At 59.0% G+C, this 20599-nt stretch overlaps 3 protein-coding genes across 7 annotated transcripts in view; 1 reads left to right on the top strand and 2 right to left on the bottom strand.

Moving 5' to 3' along the window:
• Pnkp (polynucleotide kinase 3'-phosphatase) overlaps positions 1-3337 on the bottom strand; it is a gene marked incomplete in the record, with an annotated part of 5197 nt that extends 1860 nt beyond the window's left edge. The window contains 7 exon segments of the mRNA XM_013508947.1: positions 214-285; positions 371-478; positions 570-627; positions 706-785; positions 1202-1507; positions 2185-2231; positions 3088-3337. Of these exon segments, the coding sequence (XP_013364401.1) occupies positions 214-285; positions 371-478; positions 570-627; positions 706-785; positions 1202-1507; positions 2185-2231; positions 3088-3238 (822 nt within the window).
• Positions 3338-5068: 1731 nt separating this feature from the next.
• Akt1s1 (AKT1 substrate 1 (proline-rich)) lies at positions 5069-12263 on the bottom strand. 5 transcript variants are annotated; one of them, XM_005412820.2, is made up of 6 exons: positions 11831-11849; positions 11346-11452; positions 8774-9165; positions 7881-7958; positions 7631-7800; positions 5069-6153 (listed from the first exon to the last, which is right to left on the bottom strand). In XM_005412820.2, the coding sequence occupies exons 3-6, from the start codon at positions 9156-9158 to the stop codon at positions 6010-6012; spliced, it is 777 nt and encodes a 258-aa protein (XP_005412877.1). In that variant the 5' UTR covers positions 9159-9165; positions 11346-11452; positions 11831-11849; the 3' UTR covers positions 5069-6009. The 5 variants fall into 5 exon arrangements, with proteins under 5 accessions (XP_005412877.1, XP_005412878.1, XP_005412875.1 ...); XM_005412821.2 differs by lacking the exons at positions 11346-11452; positions 11831-11849 and adding an exon at positions 12146-12263; XM_005412818.2 differs by lacking the exon at positions 11346-11452 and having other exon boundaries at positions 11831-11904.
• Positions 12264-12369: 106 nt separating this feature from the next.
• Positions 12370-20599, top strand: part of Tbc1d17 (TBC1 domain family, member 17) — a gene marked incomplete in the record, with an annotated part of 8503 nt that continues 273 nt past the window's right edge. The window contains 17 exon segments of the mRNA XM_013508953.1: positions 12370-12644; positions 13031-13129; positions 13358-13432; positions 15184-15307; positions 15997-16204; positions 16707-16818; positions 16910-17065; positions 17365-17493; positions 17601-17704; positions 18194-18288; positions 18513-18629; positions 18705-18805; positions 18897-18996; positions 19866-19963; positions 20068-20184; positions 20338-20424; positions 20501-20599. Of these exon segments, the coding sequence (XP_013364407.1) occupies positions 12624-12644; positions 13031-13129; positions 13358-13432; positions 15184-15307; positions 15997-16204; positions 16707-16818; positions 16910-17065; positions 17365-17493; positions 17601-17704; positions 18194-18288; positions 18513-18629; positions 18705-18805; positions 18897-18996; positions 19866-19963; positions 20068-20184; positions 20338-20424; positions 20501-20599 (1842 nt within the window).

Genomic DNA, 20599 nt, shown 5'->3' with positions numbered 1-20599 from the left:
CTTCCCCGGCCTTCCTCCCGGGCACCGCCGCCGCACACTGAGGCCGGCCGTGCTCACGGCGCCTGCGCACCGCCGGGCGAGCGAGGCTTCTGGCTCAAAGCGTTCGCGGGCCTGAGAACAAAGACCGCGAGCCCTGCCTTCGCGTGCCCACACCGGGACGTGCGAGCCGCAGAGCGCGGGACCGGGCGTGGAGGTGGGCGGACGGGGGCTTACCCGCTCCTGCAGATGCTCCCACATGCCCGTCAGCGGCTTCCGGCACAGGCCCGCGTGTGTGGACACTAGCACCTGCGCGTGGGGTCGGGTCACACACTGTCCCGGCCCCTCTCGCGCTCGCCCTGGGCAGCGCCCCGGAGCCGCCCCTCAGCCCTACCTGCAAGGGGACGCCCAGCTTTTCCACTACCGCCTCCACCTTGGCCTTGAAGTCCTCTGCTCGCAGCTTCCCTCGCCCGATGGCCATCTGATTCGTGAAGATTACCAGCTGCGGAGCACACGGAGTCACCCGGGCCTGCTCAGCAGGGCCTGGCAGAGTATCCCCTACGTGCACATGGGTGGGCACCAAGCGCACACACCTTGTAGCCCTCAGTGTCCAGCTGCTGGAGCCTCCTGGGAACCTCTGGGTACAAGATCCTAGGGCGGTGGAAGTGGCGGTGAGCAGGGCCCCGGCGACTCCAGCTGCCACTCACTCCTGTCCCCGCCCCTCCTCACCTCCAGTCTCTGGGGCCCGTGGGAAAGACCTTCCCAGATTGGGTGGTGATGAGGGTCCCATCTAGATCAAAGGCAGCCACCTGAGGTCGTGAGAACACGGAAGAGCAGCACTGACACCTCTGCCCACGCAGAGGCACGTGCACACTGATTCTGTGAGGCAGGGCCCACCCTGAGCGTCAAGATGGGGAAACTGAGTCACTGGGCCTCGTGTTGCATGGAAGGAGGTGGCACAGCGGGAACGCACCAGACACCTCTGACCACAGACCACTCGCCACACCTGCGTCTCTGCCCTTCATTTTCCCATCTTTAAAATGGGTATGAGTATCTTACACCGCCCCAGCCCGATCATCTTTTCTGATCAGAGTTTTATGATCACAAAAATAAAGACAGAAACAGCTGTTGTGGGAGCTGACTGACCGCCAGGGACTAGACTGCGTGCTTTCCAGGAGTCTGACTGGCTCTGCATTCTGTTCTAGTGCTTTGCCAGGGCCCTCACCTTGCCCCGGGGCTTCACCCCCGGTGCTGTGAACACCAGCAGCTTCTCCAAGTTCTCCCAGCCAGGGGATGACTTCCGCATCCTCTTCTGCTGCTGCTCGGCATCCTCCTCGCTTTCCTCGTGCGGGGCCAGTGGAGGGGTGCCAGGCGGAGTGTCCGGCTGCGATCCTGGTGTGGGCGTCTCTTCCCAGCGTAGGGTCAGTGGGTGGAGGCCATTGACCAAATACAGTGTGTCCCCCACCCCCAGAGAGCCCTCCAACCCGGGCTTTAACTCCTGGGTCCCAGCAGTAGAAGGGTTAACGCCCAGCTGCAGAGAAAGAAGGAGCTGGGACTGGCTCCACCCTCACGGGAATCTCCTCCAATCAAATACCAGGAGGCAAGACTTGCCTTTCTTAAACCTACCAATCAGACCCCTAAACCCCACCTCTTTACTGTGTACTGTCAATCAGGGATTTGGAAAGGCTACGGGATTCCAGTCTCGCCCAGTTGAAACAGGACAATGGACACAATACTTAAGTAGGGGAAGGTTTCTTTACTTAGGCACACCCCCTCTCTCCCAGCCAATCAGGTGTTTTTTGTTTCTTTTCCGGTACTGGGGATTGAACACAGAGCCTTGCTCATAGGCAAACACTCCAGCCCTGGTTAGCCTTTATTTTTTTGGAGTCAGGGTCTCACTATGCAGTTGAAGCTGGCCTTGAACTCCCTATGTAGCCCAAGCTGGCCTCGAATTCATGGTGATCCCCCTACCTCAGCCTCATGCTGAGATTACAGACCTGCACCACCATGCCCAGCCCCTACCCTTTACAAATTTTTGATGTCTTGCTAAATTGTCCAGGCTGGCCTCGAACTTGCCTGCCTCGGCCTCTAGCTAGTTTGTACACCGCTGCGCACAGCCTAATGAGACGTTTTTAATGTTCCCTACTGGTGTGGATTCCTCCCCATCCCACCCCCAGGCCTTGCTGGCCCTCGCTGAAGCCCTGGTACCTGTTTCACTGCTACCGTCCGTGTCTCGGGGTCTGCAACCAGTTCCACTGGGGAGTGAGGGAGTGAAGTCAGGATTTGCATCTATGTGACTGCTTTCCTCACTGCTGCGCTGTGTGGCCAGTTTCAGGCCACAAAATGGGGCTTACACCATCTACTCCGGAGGGAGCAGGAAGTAGGAAGCAGCATTTTCTTTCTTTCTTTTCTAAATCTTTTTTAGACAGGGTTTCATTATGCATTTCAGGCTGGCCTTGAACTCACTTTGTAGCTCAGGCAGGTCTGGAACTCGCAGCCACCCTCCTGCTTCAGCCTCCCGAGTGTTGGGATTGCAGGCGTGCACCGCCACGCCCAGCTTAAACAGCATATTTCTAAATGGGATTGGCACTTTGACGTGCAGTAGCCATAGTCCCTAAGATTGCCTAGGGACTGAGCCCAGCGCCCGGGGGGATGTTGGTTGAACCCAGGACCTCGGGCAGGCTAGGGAAAGGCTCAATCCTGAAGCCACATCCCCAGCCCCAGAACGAATACTTGTTTGCATCTACTGAATCGGTAGCATCTCAGACAAAGTATGGATAGATGCAGATCCTGGGCTTGTCCTGGTATGGTCCATCCTACCTAACATTTTCGTTCCTCCAAAGGACCCTCTCCTTGCGAGGCTGGTGGCCTGTTTCGGGCCTGCAGAAGGCCTGTGAGCATCTCCCTCAGCCCAGAAACAATTTTCCGAGGAATGGCTGCATCCCCCAAGGACTTGGCTAGTTCCCAGTTCCTAGTTCTTCCTGTTCTCCCCACGGAGAAACTACCTCTCAACGTCAGGCCTGGCTGCACCACGCAATTCCCTTCCTGGATAACTGCACGTTTCCCACCGGCTTCGTTCCCGCTTCCGGAGCAGATTCCGCTCGCACCCACCTTGGTTCCTGGAGCACTTCCGGTCCGTGACCTGGGTCAGGGGTCCCCGGCCCAGGACAACAGTTTGCCCGTCCGAGGGAAGGAAGATGGGAGGCGCTCCCCCAGCAGGGCTTTCCAACCACAGGCGGCCCTGGGCCTCCACCTGGGCCATCCTGTTGCCGACCTAGGGAGAAGCAAATGCGTTAGCCTGAGCAACAAGGAGCACCGGCTGCTGACAGGAAGTCCCACCTCCTTCCACTCATGCCATTAGGAAGTCCCGCCTCCCATTTATGGCTCCCGGAAATCCCGCCTCCTCTCCGGTCTGAGGCGCTGTTTCCTAGGCGACGACGCCTCCAGCCTTCAGCCAATGAGGGGGTCCCTACCTCCACCGGCAAGGCCAAGAGTTTCGCGAGTTGCTTTCATCCTAGCTCAGCTGCGTCCGCCACTCCAACCAGGGAGATTTGTGATAGTTAGGAAGGTCCTCCCCGTGGCAGTCTTCCCCCGAGTCTGCTCGCGGACAGAAGTGACTTGTTCTAGGGAGGCAAGCGGGGCTTTGGCTCCGCCCACGCAGCAGCCCTCTGACTCAGCTTTGGGTACTTAGGGTTCCGCTGCGGTTCTGGCTATTACCCTTCTTGCTGCGACATGAAGTTTAGGCCAGTAGGGGGCGAAGCGGACCCTCCCCCTGGGGAACTTTTTTCCCATTAGCCGATCATGCCCAGCTGAGGAAACCCACTGTCCGCCTGCCCCCTAGCACTCAATCGTTCTTTTTTTTTTTTTTTTTTGGTTTTTCTCCGGTACCGGGAACCGAACTCACGACCTTGCGCTTACCAGGCAGGCGCTTTTGCCGCTGAGCTAAATCCCCAGCCCCAATCGCTCTTTTTTGTACTCTCGATGCTGCGGTTTTCTCATCTATAAAGTAGAGATAACGATTTCCACTTCTTGAGGTTAACAGGAGATATAGAGCACACACATGTAAATTTAGCTTATCTAGGTGTTATGATGTCAGCCCGTTTAAATCCGGTGGTGGACTGACAGGAAACGGTGATTTCACCTTGGCCTCGTTCTAATTTTCAGCCAGGCACCACCTGCTGGGGGTTCCTCGCTTTGCCGGAGAACCTTGGCTCCGGAGCCAATTTCTTAAGGACGATTCCAATTCCAACATTCATCCACCTGAAGATTAGAGCTTCACGGTCATACCGAACTAGAGTTCTCTTCGGCTCCAGGAACCCTCTATTTTCTTATCTATAAAATGGGGGCATGGCCGCACACCTGTAATCCCAACACTTGCAGGCAGGCTGATGTGGGGAAAGACCTGTGATTGTTAATGAACCGATTACTGATGGTCGGCTTACGATCCCCAGCCGTACTGAGGGCCCCTGGTGCGGGGTATGGGAGGCTCGCCCGAGGATGGTTACCGTCAGCTGAGAGGCAGAAATGGAAAGGGATAATGAATTTCTCCTGTTGGTCTGAGTTACGTGCTCGGTTTGAATAAAAGGCGATTGAGAGGCTTGATCGAGGCTGCAGTCCTAGAAGCTCATGCCATCCCATCCCAGACTTTGGCCTCTCCTGTTTTTCTTATCTCTTTCACCTTTTCATCCGCGGGCGCCTCGTTCTCGGGACCTGTGACTACAGTTAATACCAACAGGCTGAGGCAGGAGAATCGCCACGAGTTCAAAGCCAGCCTGGACCACACAGCGAGACCCAGTCTCAAAAAATTAAAAAACAGCCGGGACTGGTGGTGCACACCTGTAATCCTAGCACTTTGGAGGCTGAGGCAGGAGGATCGTTGCTAGTTCGAGACCAGCCTGGGCTACAAAGTGAGCTCAAGGCCAACCTGAACTGAATAGCGAGACCCTGTCTCAGAAAGACCAAAAAACAAAACAACCCCCCCAAAAAACCTAAAAAACAAAAAATGGAGACAATAATTCCAACTCTCAGCTTTGTACCAAGAATCGATGAAATGCTGTTTGGCTTCAGAAAATGTTGAATGAACACCCACAACTCACATTTATCAAACTCTTTTAATCTCAGCGCCCCTCCTAACTCCCAATCCTCCCACTCTCTCCCCCACACCAGGGCCGGAGAGTGAGGCTCCCTGTCCCCCACCTTGGGTGGACAAGGGGCCTTTAAGGCACCTGTGAGGGTGGGGGAGAGGGGCGGGAGCTGGTACCGTCCTGGATAAAAGGACGGGCTTCGATTGGCAGGCTCTTGTGGGATGGAACCAGTGGGGGTTGTGGACGCAGGGACAGGACTGAGCGGTCCCTGAGGGGGCCAGGGGTACAATAGTCAGGACTTGGCCAAAAAAACGAGCCCAGCCCCAGTAGTGTAAAAAAAACCCAGCAAACTGAAAGCCTCAGCCTGATTCTGGGTACGAGAGCTTGACCACGCCCCCCAAAGGCTGCAGCCAATCAGGAGGGAGGATCCGAGGGCAGGGGCAGCTTGACCACACCCCGAAGGTGTAGCCAATCAGTAAGTAGGAGTCAGAGAGGGCGGAGGGTAACTCCCCGGAGATTGATAGAGCCCTTTGACTGGATTCAAGCCAATCAAATGAAAGCGCTGCCCAGTCACTAGGCTAAAGTGGAGGCCACTACCCAATCCTGGAGCTTTGCTGTACTCTTTCGGGGAAGAAGCCAATGCCGAGCAACAGACTTTGTCGCTAGGCAGAAAAACGACGGAATTGATCCATTACGGGTTTAGAACTAGCCACGCTCCCGTCCAGAGTGCGACTCAGGGTCCTTAAAGAATCTGTCGTTGGGTAAAGAAAAGGGCGAGAGACCCAACCGGCGGGCTGGACAGATCTCGCACCCTGGAACAGGAGGCCGTGGGCCCGAAAGGCGGGGGACCGGCTGGGCCCGGCCAGGCCCGCGGATTGGCGGGCTTCGGGGGCGGGGCGGGGGCGTAGTGTGGGGCGGGCGGACGCGGCCGGGACGCCGTCTCCGGGCCTCAGTATTTCCGCTTCAGCTTCTGGAAGTCGCTGGTGTTGAGCCGCGGTCGAGGCAGGTCCCCGAAGACCTGGGTGTCCTCGGCCTCCCGCAGCACTAGCGCGCGCATGCTCGCCGCGATGCGGTCCAGGTCGGGCGAGGAGGGCTGCGGGGACCACGACCGAAGCGTCAGACCTGCGGCGCCAGCATCTTGCCACCTCCCACACCCTGCGGCGCCCTGTGCCAGCCATGCCCTTCTCCCACAGACTCCGATGCCACCTCCTCCAGGCAGGCTTCCTGGCCTGGGTCCCGCAGCACAAGCGCTGTCCTCTGTTGCCCCTCAGGCTGAACACACCCAGGGGTCTCCTGAGGATTTGGGCCAGGGGCCCTCTCATGTTCCAATCAGACCTCTGCCACCAAGTAGCTGTCAAGAGGAGTCTGCCTCCTGGGCCTCCACCTCTCCTGAAACACAGGGCTCAGAGGCCCTGTGAGGGCGGAGATGAAACCATGGCCATAGACTGCTGGGCAAGGTGGCTCCGTGGCACAGAAAAGACGACTCCTCATGCGGCCTCCTGCCACCTCCAGTCGGCCCCTGCCCTGAAGCAGGAGAGTGAGGAGAGTGGCCCAGGCCCCACCAGGAAGCTGAAATCCGCTTCACTGTATTAACAAGAGCGGCTGCGGCCTGGTGGGTCCTCTTGCAGCCTGTGGGGCCGCTGTTTTTGTTTTCTGAACCCAGAGCCTCCACACTAAATTCTATCCCTAGCCTTTTTTTTGGTGGTTGTTTTACAAGGTAGGGTCTCGATATGTAGGCTGGTCTTAAACCCAGTGATGCTCCTGCCTCAGCCTCCTGAGTGCTGGGACTGTAGGAGAGCACCCCGCGCCTGGCCCTGATCACTGAGGCTCCAGGAAGAACACTGCAGCTTTAGGGAGATGCTGGGCTCGCAGGCTTCTTCCTTTGAAGCCCACAGCTCCTTCTCCGAAGGGCACTGGGTTCCAGTTCCAGCTCTGCCCCTTGTAGGCCCACACTCCGGAAACTCATGGGGCCTCTGAGTGCCTCAATTTCCTTTGGCTTCAGGGAATTCAGGGATGGGCAGCAAGGCCAGGCCAGGAACTCCATATAGGGCACTGCGTGGGCTGAACAGAGGATACCAGGTGGAACCAGGAACATATGTGGTGACCCGAGCCTCAGTTTCCCCATCTGGAGGGAGTGCTAAAATACCTGTGCCTGGGCCAGAGCACATGTCTGGCAAATGGAGCTGCTTCCGCAGAGGAGAGGCCTTCCCTCAAGGCCCGGAACTAGTGCTGTAGGAGGTAAAAGCGCAGGCCTCTGGGCCTAGCACTTGCCTCTCCAGGTTGAGGGGAGGATTCAATCAGCTTAACAGGCCAGGCATAGTGGTCCACACCTGAAGTCCCAGCTACTTGGAAGGCTGAGGCAGGATGATCTGAAATCTGAGGCCAGCCTGAGCCACTTTGTCTCAAAGACAAAAAATAAAAAAGGAGTGGGGATGGAGCTCAGTGGCGGATCACTTACCAAGTATGCAAACGGCCCTGGGTTCAATTCCTCTTAATCCCCCAAAAAGTCAGATCAGGGGTGAAAGCAGAACTTAGGGATCCTGGCAGCGGCGGCTCTGAGCCCCCCTCACCTGTCCGTTCTCCTCATCTGACGACCGCGCCTCGCTCCTCTTCTCCTTGAAGGCCCAGACGGGCACAGACACGGGCAGGGACTTGGCGTACTGCTGCGTGGGCAGGGCCGAGGCGGGGGGCAGAGAACAGGCTGGGGGGCCGGCGGGGGCCTCCTCGCTCAGGCTGCCGTCTGTGAGGGAAGGGGGTCTTCAGCCTCTGTCCCCGAACTCGTCCCAGCTCCCGCGGGCAGCGCCAGCCTGGGCCACTCACCGTCTGTGCTCTCAGGGTCCGACTCACAGAAGGGGGGCAGGTCCTGGAGAGTGGCGTCCTCGTCCATCATGAAGAGCCCTGCGGGTGGCATCAAAGCCCCAGCTGCTTAGGCGCCCGACGCCAGGCACCGCCACTGCCTACCCAGAGCCTCTGCCTCAAACACCCTTCCCCTCGCTTCGTGCCACTAGCTTCTGTCACCTGCCACACCCTCTGGAGCACACTCCTGGACGTCTGCTTGGGACACTGGGACTCCACACAGAGGCAGAGAGAAGCGGGGTGCGATTGTGATCCCACCTGACAAACGGAGGCCCGAAGGCCAGTATGGGTCCTGTCACTTGCCCCAGGTCCCCAGCTAGTAAGTACTTAGCACCAGGATTCGAACCCAGAGTCTGTGCCCTTCCTGCTTGGGGAGTTTTCTGCAACAACGCTGAGGCAACCAGCTGTTGGTAAGAACAACAGATGAGGAACTCTTACTATCAAGGCCCCTGCAAACTCTACTCAACTCTCAAAGCCCTGGTGCCTAGCCTTCGGGAAGTGTCCAGCCTCCAAATTCCGCCCAAACACCTTGCTGCTCCCTCGTCTCTGAGCCCCCTGCTCCACGGATGTGCAGTCCCCACACCCCCCGAAGGCCTCAGCTTCTTCAGTCGTTGCCCACATCCCCGGTGACTCCTCAACTCCTACCCTGGCCCTACGATCCCCATGAGCGATGCCGGGCCACCAACTCCCAGCCAGACCGGGACCCCTCAGCGAGAAGCCTGAGCGCATTCTGAGCTCCACCCAATGCTCCTGTCTGGCCGCCAGGCTGGGGACTGGGTGCCCATGGGACCTCAAGGCCGAGAGCAACAGTCCTGCCCCCCGGGGAGGCCACCCCGCCCCTGCCCGGTGCCTCTCACCTCCGTTATCACTGCCGCCCAGCCGCTCCCCGGAGGTCTCGGTCTCTGTCGGCTCATCCTCCTCCTCCTCCTCCTCCTCCTCCTCCCTGGGCAGGGCCGGGCGGGGCGGGCTCGGAGGAGGACTGGGCGGCTGGGGCATTGGCGGGGGTTGGGGTGGTCGGGCGGCGGCCGCAGCCCTGTGAGCCTGGGCGATGTCATGGAGGCAGCGGCGGGCGGCCTCAGCCAGGGCCCCTCGGCCATGGGCTGCGTAGGCGCAGGGCCCCGGGCGCGGCGGCGGTGGCGGCGCGGCGGTCAGCAGCACCAGCTCTGTGCCCGTCCGGGCCCGGAAGCGCTCGGCGGCCCCCACCACGGCCTCCCATAGCTCCTCGGGCCGCCCCGCCGCCATCCGCACCCTGTGGGCCAGAGCAGGAGAGGGGCTGAGGTCTGGCCTTGGTGCATCCCCACCCAGCCCTAGGTGTCACACCCAGTCCTCGCTTCCACTCCGCCGAGCCGGGCGCCTCTCCAAACGTGCCGCTCCCCCCGCCAGGACAGTTCGCTGCCACCCTTCACTACCATCTCCTCCCCGCTGCCCAGGGCCGTGCGTCCTCTTGCAGCCATTGTCTCCTCCTGGCCCTGCCTATCCTGTGTCCTCAGGATGTGCTTCGAACATCCGAGCCATACACAGTTTGCACGCTTGGTACAAACAGGCAAGAGGCGAAATGACCGAGAAGCAATCTGCGTGACAACGCTGATCCCACACTGAAAGGGTGACAGTTAGCTGCACGGGCTAAACAAAGTATGCGGCCAACGTGAGCGGCAGCTGTCTTCTGGGACATCTTAAGCTGTATGTGTGGCAGGCACTACATCTTTGGAGACAGCTCCTGGCTCACCCCGCCCAAGGCCCAAGGGCGGCTCTCTATCTGACCCGACCCTGCCCCCTGCCACGCCCCTGGGTCAAGGCGGTCCCTGTACCTGGGTCACTGGTCCTGCACTAGCTGCCAATCTGTCACTCATCTAGTGTGGACACGACTTCCCCTTCTCTGGGCAACACGTGCTGCTTGGGACAGGACTGTGGGTCTGTCGCCCAACAGCCTGGGTGCAGGGATACAAGAAGGGCAAAAGACAGCCCGGGAGCAGCCTCTCATTCACCCTCCACCTCCCCGAGGGAGGAGCTTCCAGGAGGAGCACCTCCTGGAACCTTTTGCTCTCCGTCCCACCATCCTAGCTCACATCACCTGAGCTAGTGGCAGCTATCCCACTGCCTGCCTGCTCCATCACACCGTACGCTCCCCAGGTGCAGGAACCCGTGTCCCGGGCACAGGCCTACCCCCTACACAGACTATGGGAGAAAGGCCAAGAGGCCGGAGGCTCGCTTCCTGCCCTGACTCCAGCCTGCTGTGTGACCCTGGACCACTGTCTAACTCTCGCTGTCTGTACCTGTCTGTCACAGCAGTGGAACCAGGGCTGTGGGAAGCTGAGGAGCCTCCCCAAAGGGGTAGTGAGCTGCCCATCATGGAGGTATTCAAGCTTAACAGGGCCACAGCAAAAGGAAGTCAAGAAGAGTCTGGAGCCTAAATTCAACCTGCAGGCCCTTGGTAACTCAAGGTCATGGAAGCTAGGGTCTGCTGAGCACCTGTGCAGGGCTCCACCCCACCAGCTCACTTCCTGCCTCTGGGGGCTGTGAACTCAGGGACCACGCAGGCCAGGCCAGCTGGAAACGGGGAAGGGCTGGGGCGTGAGCAGCCTCTCATTCACCCTCCACCTCCCCGAGGGAGGAGCTGCCGTCACCCCACTTTACAGTCACAAACGCAGGCCCAGCTGGCTGGGACTCCGCCGGTTCTTAATCCTCACTGCCATCCTGCTGATCTTCTCGCCCAGATGGGGAGAGGCTCAGAGAGCGTAAGACACTAGGCGGAAGGCACACAGCAGGAGTGGGGCAGAGCAGGAGTGGGGCTGAAACCGTTTTTTCCTGACCCCTAGACCCTGCAGCAACGTGAGGCGTAGTCTCTTCCATGGGTCTCCTCTCCCTCCCGTGTGAGCAGGGAACCCAGGCTCGCAGCGGGGAGGTGACTGGTCCAAGGCCATGCAGCCTGGCGTGCGGGCCTGGACTCCCGCTTTTCTGGGCCCCAGCCGCTCCTGCCATGGCGGGAACAGGGGCAGAGGACTACCGGCGTAGCCACAGGGCTGAACGCTGGGAAAATGGGGGGCGAGTGGGTGGTGATTCCCCCATCGGAGGAGGCAGGGACAAAAAGGAGGAGGGAAGCGTCACATGCACTGCTCTGCCGGGGCCTGGGGACTCTGCACTCAAGTTACTCAGCAGGGCAGCAGCTAGGGGAGGGAGCCCCGGGACCCCTCCCCTTGAGAGCAGGTCCTGTCGTCTGGGGGAGCCCCGACCTCAGTGCATAAGTGTAACAGGGAGAGATGCGGGGGCGCGGCAGGGCGCCTTAGGGTGAGTGGAGGGAAGAAAGGTGAGGACGCGAGTAGGCGGAGTGAGGAAACTGGCTCCAGGAGGAGGTGACAACAGAGCAAAGTCCCCCGAGGCGAGGGATGCCAGCGACCCCCCTCCCGCCGTCAAGCTGGAGGCAGCCCTCACCCGCAGGCGTGGAGAACGCGATCATGCAGGAGGCCGGGTGAGCGTCGGGGGCCCCGCTCCGCCGCGCAGACTCCTCCCCACCGCGCCCGGGGTCCAGGGCAGACCCACTGCTCCAGGAAGAAAACAGGAAGTCCCGCCCAGGTGGGAGCCAGGACCGGAAGTCCCGCCTTTGGACGGGTGAAGGGGAGCCCCGAATCCCGCGACTGGCCCCCAGCCTCGGGGACATGGTCCACCGCCAGGGGAAGCCTCCCAGGGGGGCTGGTCGCCGAAGACAAGGCTGTGTAGGACTTGTCTCGGGCTAGACACGACCGTTCCCGTGGGAGGCTTCTTGCCAGTGCTCAGACAAGAGCCTCTGCACAAACTCTGTCCTCTGGTCTATGTAGGCCGTACTCTTCCCATAAGCCGCTCGCCCTCCCAGCTCCCCCTCGGCCTCCCGGCCGCCAAATCCTCCCCAGACCGCGGTTCACAACGCCGCCTCCACTCACGTGCCCGTAGCCAGCATGGCCAGTCTGGGGCCGTCACCGCCCTCAAAAGGCATGGCGACGCCTTGCGTCACTTCCGTTTACCCCTCCTACACTCTGCACTCAGAGCCCTCCCCAGCACCAAGGCTGGCAAAGATCCAATATGGCATTTCTTGCTTCGATTTGCCCAGCTTCAAAATGGTGTCTCAGCCTTTTTTTTTTTTTTTTCCTTTTCTCGGGTATTCAGCAATTCTCCTGGGACGGCTTCTTTGGCACTGAGGGCTTCATCCCGTTATTCTGGGCCCTTTAGCACCTCTTGTGATGTAGGGTTCCTCTCACCTTCTTTTCCTTTATGTGGTCCTCTTTTCCAGCACCTCTCTGTCGCGCCCCGCAGGGAGATGGGACTGCCCCGCATTAACATGGCCTCGGCCAACCCGCTAAGGCCCTGCCCTTAAATAAAATGGCACCTTTATAGCTTCAATGCCAGAATACAGTATGGAGAGCTGGGAGTTTCAGGGAGGGCTTGAGCAAAGGGGTGGAGCTTTGCGGCCCTCCCACTTGTTTACTTCGTCGGGTGAGTACAACCACTGCGCTTGTGTGGTTTTCGCCGGCCGGCAAGCCACGGCCTAGCCACGTGACTCGAACGCTTCTTTAGATTCTACTACCCTATCCTGAAAGATGGTTTCACCCACTCTTGATCTAGAATAGTAGGGGCGCTACCACTTTCTGACCTTGATGGGGAGTATCTTTTCCGGATATGACACTACGTTGACCCGGAAAAGGAGGAGGCCGGGGCAGTGGTGTTTTGGCGGCGGCTATGGAGGGATCCGGCTACAGGGTAAGTACTCAGAACCCATTCCTTCGCTTCTGTCTATACGATACGCCTTGGCCCCACGGTTTGCTTTTCCCTCACGCCGCGCGGAGGCTTTGGGAACCTGGAAGAACCTTAGCAAACACCGTTTTACTACAAACACGCTGTCACCCTCCATGGTCGGGCGAGGGGGAGCGAACTTTGGCCCCGCCCCCTTTGGGACGCACACCCACACCCGAATGCTAGGCAGAAGGGTTGGCTCGGCCACGCCCCTAACTCGCGTGAGAAGAGCCCAAGACCCCGCCTCCTGGCTATAGCTCCTCCCCTGTCGCGCACCTATTGGCTCCGACCCCGGCCTCGCCGTGCGCGTGACCTCCCCCGCGGGCGGGGTCCTGACTGGCTCCCGCCCACAGGTGGTGTTCGAGAAGGGAGGCGTGTACCTGCACACCAGCGCCCGGAAGCACCAGGACCCGGACTCGCTCATCGCGGGCGTCATCCGTGTTGTGGAGAAGGTGGGCCGGGAGGGAGCAGGGCTGGGGCGGGCCCCCGGCAGGATTGAGGCAGTATTTGTAGGAGTCTTGTCTGGAGGTCAGCGCTGGGACCTTAGAAGGATGTGGTGGGAATTGCGGTCAGGGACGAGGCTTTGGAAAACTGAGTAGAGGCTGCAGGAGTTTGGAAATTGCAGTGGAACGCTTTGGGGTGGTTTGGGGAGCCCACTGACGGCTCGCCACTTCCCTCAGGACAATGACGTCCTCCTGCACTGGGCTCCTGTGGAGGAAGCTGGAGATGCCACCCAGATCTTCTTCTCCAAGAAGGTAGGCACCTCCCCTAAGGCGTTGAGGGGCAGGGACCCCAGGAGGGCGGACGTGGCTTGGGGCAGGCGTGTGTAAGCCTGGCTGGGAGCCTGGGCCTCTCTGTGCTCTCGACTTGTTTTTCTGTGTGAGGCGGGTTGAAAACGTTCACTTAAGGAAAGAGGGGCGCTCTGCTAGCCTGCGAAGGGACAGTGCAGCCTGGGGGTTGCAGCTGCTGGAAGGTGTGGCTTTCTGGGTGTCTGCTGCCGTCAGCCTGAGGCTACTCACTAGATTGCTCCTTCCTCCACAGTTCTCACACACTGTCCCTTTCCTCTCCTTCTTCATGGATTGTCACCAACACCGCGGTCCTACCGTGTGCACCATTTCTGAGTCCCCCTCCCAAGCTAACAATAATAGCAGCAGCCACTGTTTATGGTTCTTACTGTGTGCTGAGCCCTACCCTGGGGACTTCATGCTATTTTCATAAAAATCTGTGAGCAAACCACTTCTTTCCCTTTATTGAGATGTAATTAGTCGGGTGTGGTGGCGCACACCTGTAATAACAGCATTTAGGATGCTGAGGCAGGAGGACTGCCATGAGTTTGAGGCCAATCTGGGCTACATAGTGAGTTTAAGACCTGCCTGAACTGCATGGGAAGACCCTGTCTCAAAAAACTAAAAAAAAAAAAAAAAAAGACAATCCCCAGGTTCCTAGAATGGATGTATTTAGTATGTGTCGTAAACATATACTAATACAAAAAAGATATTTCACTCAGCATAAAATTTTAATTTTATAGTAAAGTTTAAAATACTTATATAATCCCAGCATTCTGGAGGCTGAGGCATGATCTCCATGAGTTTAACACCAGCCTGGGCTACATAGTGAGTTCAAGGCCAGCCTGGAGTATACTGAGATACTGTCTCAAAATAAAATTTACAAGTGAAAAAAAAAAAAAGTGCATGGTTGAGTGTATTCACAGAGTTGTGCAGTGTTTTATGCCTTTTTTTTTCTTTTCTTTTTTCTTTTTTTTTTTTTGCTCTTTTTGAGACAGGGTCTCTCGCCCTGCAGTTCAGGATGCCCTTGAGCTCACTTTGTAGCTCAGGCTGATTCCTGTCTCAGACTCCCGAGTGCTGGGAATATAGGCCTGTGCCACCACGTCCGGCTACTTTATGTCTTCTTGAAGCTGAATAGTGCTTAGCCTTCACATCTTGTGGACATTTGACATTTTGCTTCCTCGTGTTTGTTTCCACCTGTTGGCTGTGATGGGCCATGATGCTGTGACCACTCGTCTTCTTCTGTGGACACGCTTTGTTTCTTATGGGTATATATGTGGGAGTGGAATTGCTGGCTCACTGCTTAACCTTCTGAGAACCAGCCTCACTTTTCCAGCACAGTGGCACTATCTTACACCCCATCAGCAGTGTATGAGGGTTCCATTTTCTCTGTCCCTGACAGCGTGCATTGCTGTCTTTGGTCCCAGCGTCCTGTTAGGCATGCGTGAGTACTTGCAGTTTGCCTTAAGCACCATGGTCTGGGGCAGTCTCACTGCAGAGCTGCCTGCTGTGTGGCATTTATCTCCTGGAATACTGGGAGACTTGAACTGGGAGATTTGCGTTCGAATCCTGACTCATTCTTGGCTGTGCTGGTGTCCCTGAGCAAGCGTTGGGCTTTCTTTGTGCCTGTTTTTCTCTTTGTTCAGTGGGCCTGCCTTCTAGTGAGGCCTCAATCTGGTGACCTTGAATCCATAGCCCCTACTGTCCTCTCTTCTCCCAAGGACTCAAGTGGGGGTGACCCCTGCACCTCTGAGGAGGAACCCACCTTTGACCCTGGCTATGAACCCGACTGGGCTGTCATCAGCACCGTGCGGCCACGGCCTCATCACGCAGAACCCACCAGAGGTAGGCTGAGCTGGTGCCCCTGAGCTACAGTGGGACATACCTTGCCCTCACTGGTCATGGCTCCAAAGGCTTTTGCTGCCCCCAGTCAAGATGGCCACCTAGCACTACTCTTTCCCAGATTGGGTTGGCCCTGGGCACCCCATGAGTCTTACTCTTGAAGGTTTCCTCTCTGCTAGAGGTGACAGATGAAGCAGTCACTGGGTTATTTATTTATGCTGTCCTGGAGTCACAGAGGATGTGGGGCATCTAGGGGAGGTACCTAGCCCCTGTTGGGAGAGAGGAGGCCTTTCAGGAAGAGGTGAGGGCCAACCTCAGGAGTTTTCTCTCCCACCAGAGAGAGAGGCCTATGGAGAAGCCCCTAGGTTTTTGTCGTGGCTCCAGTTGGGGGTCTAGAACAGACAAGGGGGAGGTAAGACAGGCGAGGAGTCAGGAACAGACCTCAGAGGCCCTGTGTGTCAGGTTGAGGAATATGAAATTCCTGGAAGAGTCTGGAACAGGTGCCTGTCCACCAGGCTTCCTTCCTTTTTTATTCAGCTGTGATTCCGAGGAAGTACAAGGGGACCCCGAGTTCCCAGAGGCCAGTGTGTGTGGGCGGCTTGTGCTGGGGCCTCTGGAGCCAGTTGTGCTGCTGGAGTGTCCCCAGTTGAACTGGTGGCCTCTGGTGTCCCATGCTGGTGCTGTCCTTCTAGGAGCAGAGCCCAGCTCCCCACGGGGCCAGTGGGCCTTCTCGGTGAGTCTGGGGGAGCTCAAGTCCATCCGCCGGTCTAAGCCGGGCCTCAGCTGGGCCTACCTGGTTCTGGTGACCCAGGCCGGGGGCTCCCTGCCCGCCCTGCACTTCCACCGTGGAGGCACCCGAGCCCTTCTCCGAGTCCTCAGCCGCTACCTGCTCCTGGCCAGGTGAGCCTGCTCCCAGGCCTGACCCCTCAGGGCCGCCAAAGAAACGTAACTGCAGAGGAAGAGGAAAGGAAGCAACTGGCACATGTAACTGAGAAGTCCCAAAAAGTGGTTTTGCAGACCCCAGGCTCAAGGTGTTAGAAAGAGTTGCTTATTTCGCCTTGGGTGCTTGTCATTCTCTGGGACTACTAGCAGCCTTGGCTTAGCAACCCCAAAGGATAGAAAACATCATTTGCCCACAATTTCTACAAAATCCTGGGGATGTCTTTCATTGGTTTATCTTTGGATCAGTCACCCTGGCCAGGAAAGTGGAGGGCTCTCATTGGCCAGCCTGGGTCATGGGCCCACCCCTGAGGCCCAGCGCTGGTCTCCGAGCAATAACACAAGAGATGAGGGCTTCCCCAGAAGCAGGTAGAACACTGCTACCGGAACAAATACGGTGTGGGCAGCCCCCGACACTGCTCTCCACCTGTGTGTCACCTGCGTGTCCCCTCCCACCTCCCAGCTCCCCGCAGGACTCCCGCCTCTACCTTGTCTTTCCCCACGACTCCTCTGCCCTCTCCAACTCCTTCCACCACCTGCAGCTCTTCGACCAGGACAGCTCCAATGTGGTCTCTGTGAGTCCGCGACACCGGGCCTGGCGGGGCGGGTGTCGGGCAGGGTGAGACCTGAGGGGGCAGCGGTGACAACCTTCATGCCTGTTCCCAGCGCTTCCTCCAAGACCCCTACTCCACCACCTTCAGCAGCTTCTCCCGAGTGACCAACTTCTTCCGGGGAGCCCTGCAGCCGCACCCTGAGGGAGCCACCTCCCCTGACCTTCGTCCCCCTCCCGATGATGAGCCTGGCTTTGAGGTCATCTCCTGTGTGAGTGTCAAGCGGACCCTCCCTCTGACTTTCTGGCCGTGTTACCTGGGCAAGGGCCCTCATTTCCCTGGGCCTCCGTCTCCACATTAGTAACGTGAGGACAGCAGCGTGGCCCTTGTGGGCCGCATCAGGAGTGACTCTGGGCAAGCTCATGAGGTTGTGCCAGGCACCGGTGCACCTGGCTGGCTGGGGGGTGACTGCTACTTCCTACTCCTGAGTGTCAATGGTCCCTGTTCAGCTCCAAGACAGGTTTGGGGCCACACTTAGTAAACTTGGGCTCAGCCACCCTGTGTCCACAGGTGGAGCTGGGGCCACGGCCAGCTGTGGAGCGGGCCCCTCCGGTCACAGAGGAGGAGTGGGCCCGGCACGTGGGCCCTGAAGGCCGCCTGCAGCAGGTCCCCGAGTTGAAGAACCGGATCTTCTCCGGGGTGAGCACCAGCGGGGCAGGGGCAGGGGCAGGGGCAGGGGCGGGGGCTGGGCTGGGCTGGTGGGCAGTGGTTAGGCTTGCTAAGCTGCTCGACCTGTTCCACTCCAGGGTCTGAGCCCCGGCCTGCGGCGTGAGGCCTGGAAGTTCCTCCTGGGCTACCTCAGCTGGGAAGGCTCATTCGAGGAGCACAAGGCCCACGTACGCAAGAAAACGTGAGTGGGAAGACGTGGCCCCTGCATTCCCAGGATGCCGCTGCCCTGTGAGGCCCCTGCCTCGACCCTCTCAGGGACCCTCAGAGAGAGCACTTGTTACACTCCTGGCTGCAGGGCCCAACTTTACCCAGTCCCTGACATGCTTCATCCAGCAGGGGTGACAGACTCTCACTAGAAACCCACACAATCTGAGCGCAGTGATACACACCTGTAATCTCAGGTCTGGGGAGGCTGAGGCAGGAGGATTGCTGAGAGTTTGAGGCCAGCCTGAACTATAAAGTGTGACCTTGTCTCAAAACAAAACAAAAACACAAAAGCAAAAACACGTGGTTGCGTTGTGTGGCGGGGTGTCAGCAGCGGGGAGTGGAAGGGGTGGTAATGAGAATGATGTGGTGGCTGGCTTGCATCTGTGTGGTCAGGGCAGAGTCCTGGGGAGAGACCGGGTAAGGTACTTGCTCTCTGGTGCTCCCTGCGATCTTCCGCCCACAGGGATGAGTATTTCCGCATGAAGCTACAGTGGAAGTCTGTGAGCCCTGAGCAGGAGCGGAGGAACTCACTCCTGCACGGATACCGCAGCCTCATTGGTGGGTGTCGGGTGGGGGTCACCTGGGGAGCCAGTGGGGTGTGCAGAGGCAGGAATGGCTGGGGGCTATGGTAGGCTGAGGGGAAGCCTGGGGCCTCACGGCAGGAGGGCTGGTAATGGCTCCTGCCTGCAGAGTGAGCCCGGGAGCCCAGGGCTGGTGCTGGTGACCGGCGGGGCCCTGTGCCTTTCTCACGTTTGCCCCCTGCGCCGCCCTCATCCCTGCAGAGAGAGACGTGAGCCGCACTGACAGGACCAACAAGTTCTACGAGGGCCCTGAGAACCCCGGGCTGGGCCTGCTGAATGACATCCTGCTCACCTACTGCATGTTCCACTTCGACCTCGGTGCGGCGACGGGCCGGGAGGGCCGGGTGGGGCCCCCCAAGGGCCTGCACAGGGCCTGACCCTGTGTCCCCCCAGGCTATGTCCAGGGCATGAGTGATCTTCTCTCCCCGATCCTCTACGTCATTCAGAATGAGGTGGACGCCTTCTGGTGTTTCTGCGGCTTCATGGAGCTCGTGGTGAGGCGCGGGGGGAGGTGGAGGTGGAGGTGGGGTCCTTGTGGCACTGGGGCTCCTGGCTCCTCACACGAACCTCCTTCGCACCCTGCAGCACGGCAACTTTGAGGAGAGTCAGGAGACCATGAAGCGGCAGCTGGGGCAGCTGCTGCTGCTGCTAAAGGTGCTGGACCAGCCGCTGTGCGACTTCCTGGGTATGTCCCAAGGGCCACTGGGTGGGGGGCGGCAGGGCCACAGACGTGCCACAGCTCCTCTGCTGGTAGCTGCAGAGGGTGTCTGGGGCCCTGAGTCCTGATCCAGACCAGAGAAACACGCTGTGTGAACCAGAACCTAACTGGAAGTGTAAAGCCGAGGGGCAGTTTAGAGCCGCCTCAGCAGACGCGTGTGTCCTGGTGCTGTGACCCGCTGTGTGCCAGGCCAGCCACCCCTGGTTGCCCCCATCCCAGGATGGATTGAACAGGCTTAACCTGCTGAGTGCTTTTTAGGAACAAGGACCTGGATGTGGGTCCTACCGTTTTTCTCCACTGAGCACCTTCTCACCTTCAAGATGGAAGCTTGCTTGTAATCGGTGCGTGCCTGTAATCCCAGACACTCTGGGAAGCTGAGGCAGGAGGATCACAAGTTCAGGCCAGGCTGGACAATGTAATGACTCAGAGACCCTGTTTCAAAATAAAATAAAAATTATAAAGGGCTGGGGATGTAGTACACACACACACACACACACACACACACATACATACATACATACATACATATATCCTGGCTCCCTGCCACCCCTCCCATCCTGGCTCCCTGGGGCTGCTGCATTCCAGCTGTACAGGGGGCTGCGGTTCTGTGTTGCTGGTTTTGGTCGTGCACCCCTGGGCATCTGGGCAGGAGGAGGGGGGTTGCACTCTTGGAGGGGAGTGTGGCAGGCAGGATGGGAGTGAGGGCACCATGCAACCTCAGGAGCCCCCGTCCTAGGTTCCAGGGCTGCCTGCACCAGGCGGGTCACTTCTCAGAGGCTGAGAACCGGGGGTGCCCTGTTGTGGGCCGAGCTGCTGAATTGCCTTGTTTCCCTCAGACTCCCAGGATTCTGGCTCCCTCTGCTTCTGCTTCCGGTGGCTGCTCATCTGGTTCAAGAGGGAGTTCCCCTTCCCGGACATCCTCCGGCTGTGGGAGGTGGGCATCAATTGTGGTGGGGGAGGGCTAGAGAAGGACAAAGGGGCGCGGCTGGAGGGGGCAGATTTGGGGGCACTGTGGACAGATTCCTTCTGGCACCCCAGGTGCTGTGGACGGGGCTTCCCGGGCCTAATCTGCACCTGCTGGTGGCCTGCGCCATCCTGGACATGGAGCGGGACACCCTCATGCTGTCGGGCTTCGGCTCCAACGAGATCCTTAAGGTGAGCTCCTTGCCACCCCCACACTGGCCGAGGGTGCTGGAGCTAGCACTACTGGTCGCTGTGAGCGACACCAGGGTGGGATGGCCCCTTGTCCCCTGGCCTATACGTGGCTGACGCACCGTCGCACCCTCCGTCCCCCCTCCCCTCCCGCAGCACATCAACGAGCTGACCATGAAGCTGAGCGTGGAGGACGTGCTGACGCGCGCCGAGGCGCTGTACCGGCAGCTCACCGCCTGCCCCGTGAGTCGCGGCCTCTCCCCGCAGCCCGCCCCGACGCCCCCACGCCGAGGCGTCTCTGATCCCCGTCTGTCCCCAGGAGCTGCCCCACAACGTGCAGGAAGTCCTGGGCCTGGCGCCGCCCGCCGAGCCCCGCAGCCCCTCGCCCCCGGTCTCCCCGCTGCCGCTGTCGCCCACG

This window comes from Chinchilla lanigera, unplaced genomic scaffold, assembly GCF_000276665.1.
Source record: "Chinchilla lanigera isolate Chin_1 unplaced genomic scaffold, ChiLan1.0 scaffold00158, whole genome shotgun sequence".
In the NCBI taxonomy this organism is placed as follows: domain Eukaryota; kingdom Metazoa; phylum Chordata; class Mammalia; order Rodentia; family Chinchillidae; genus Chinchilla; species Chinchilla lanigera.
This window is presented reverse-complemented; position numbering and strand designations above follow the sequence as displayed.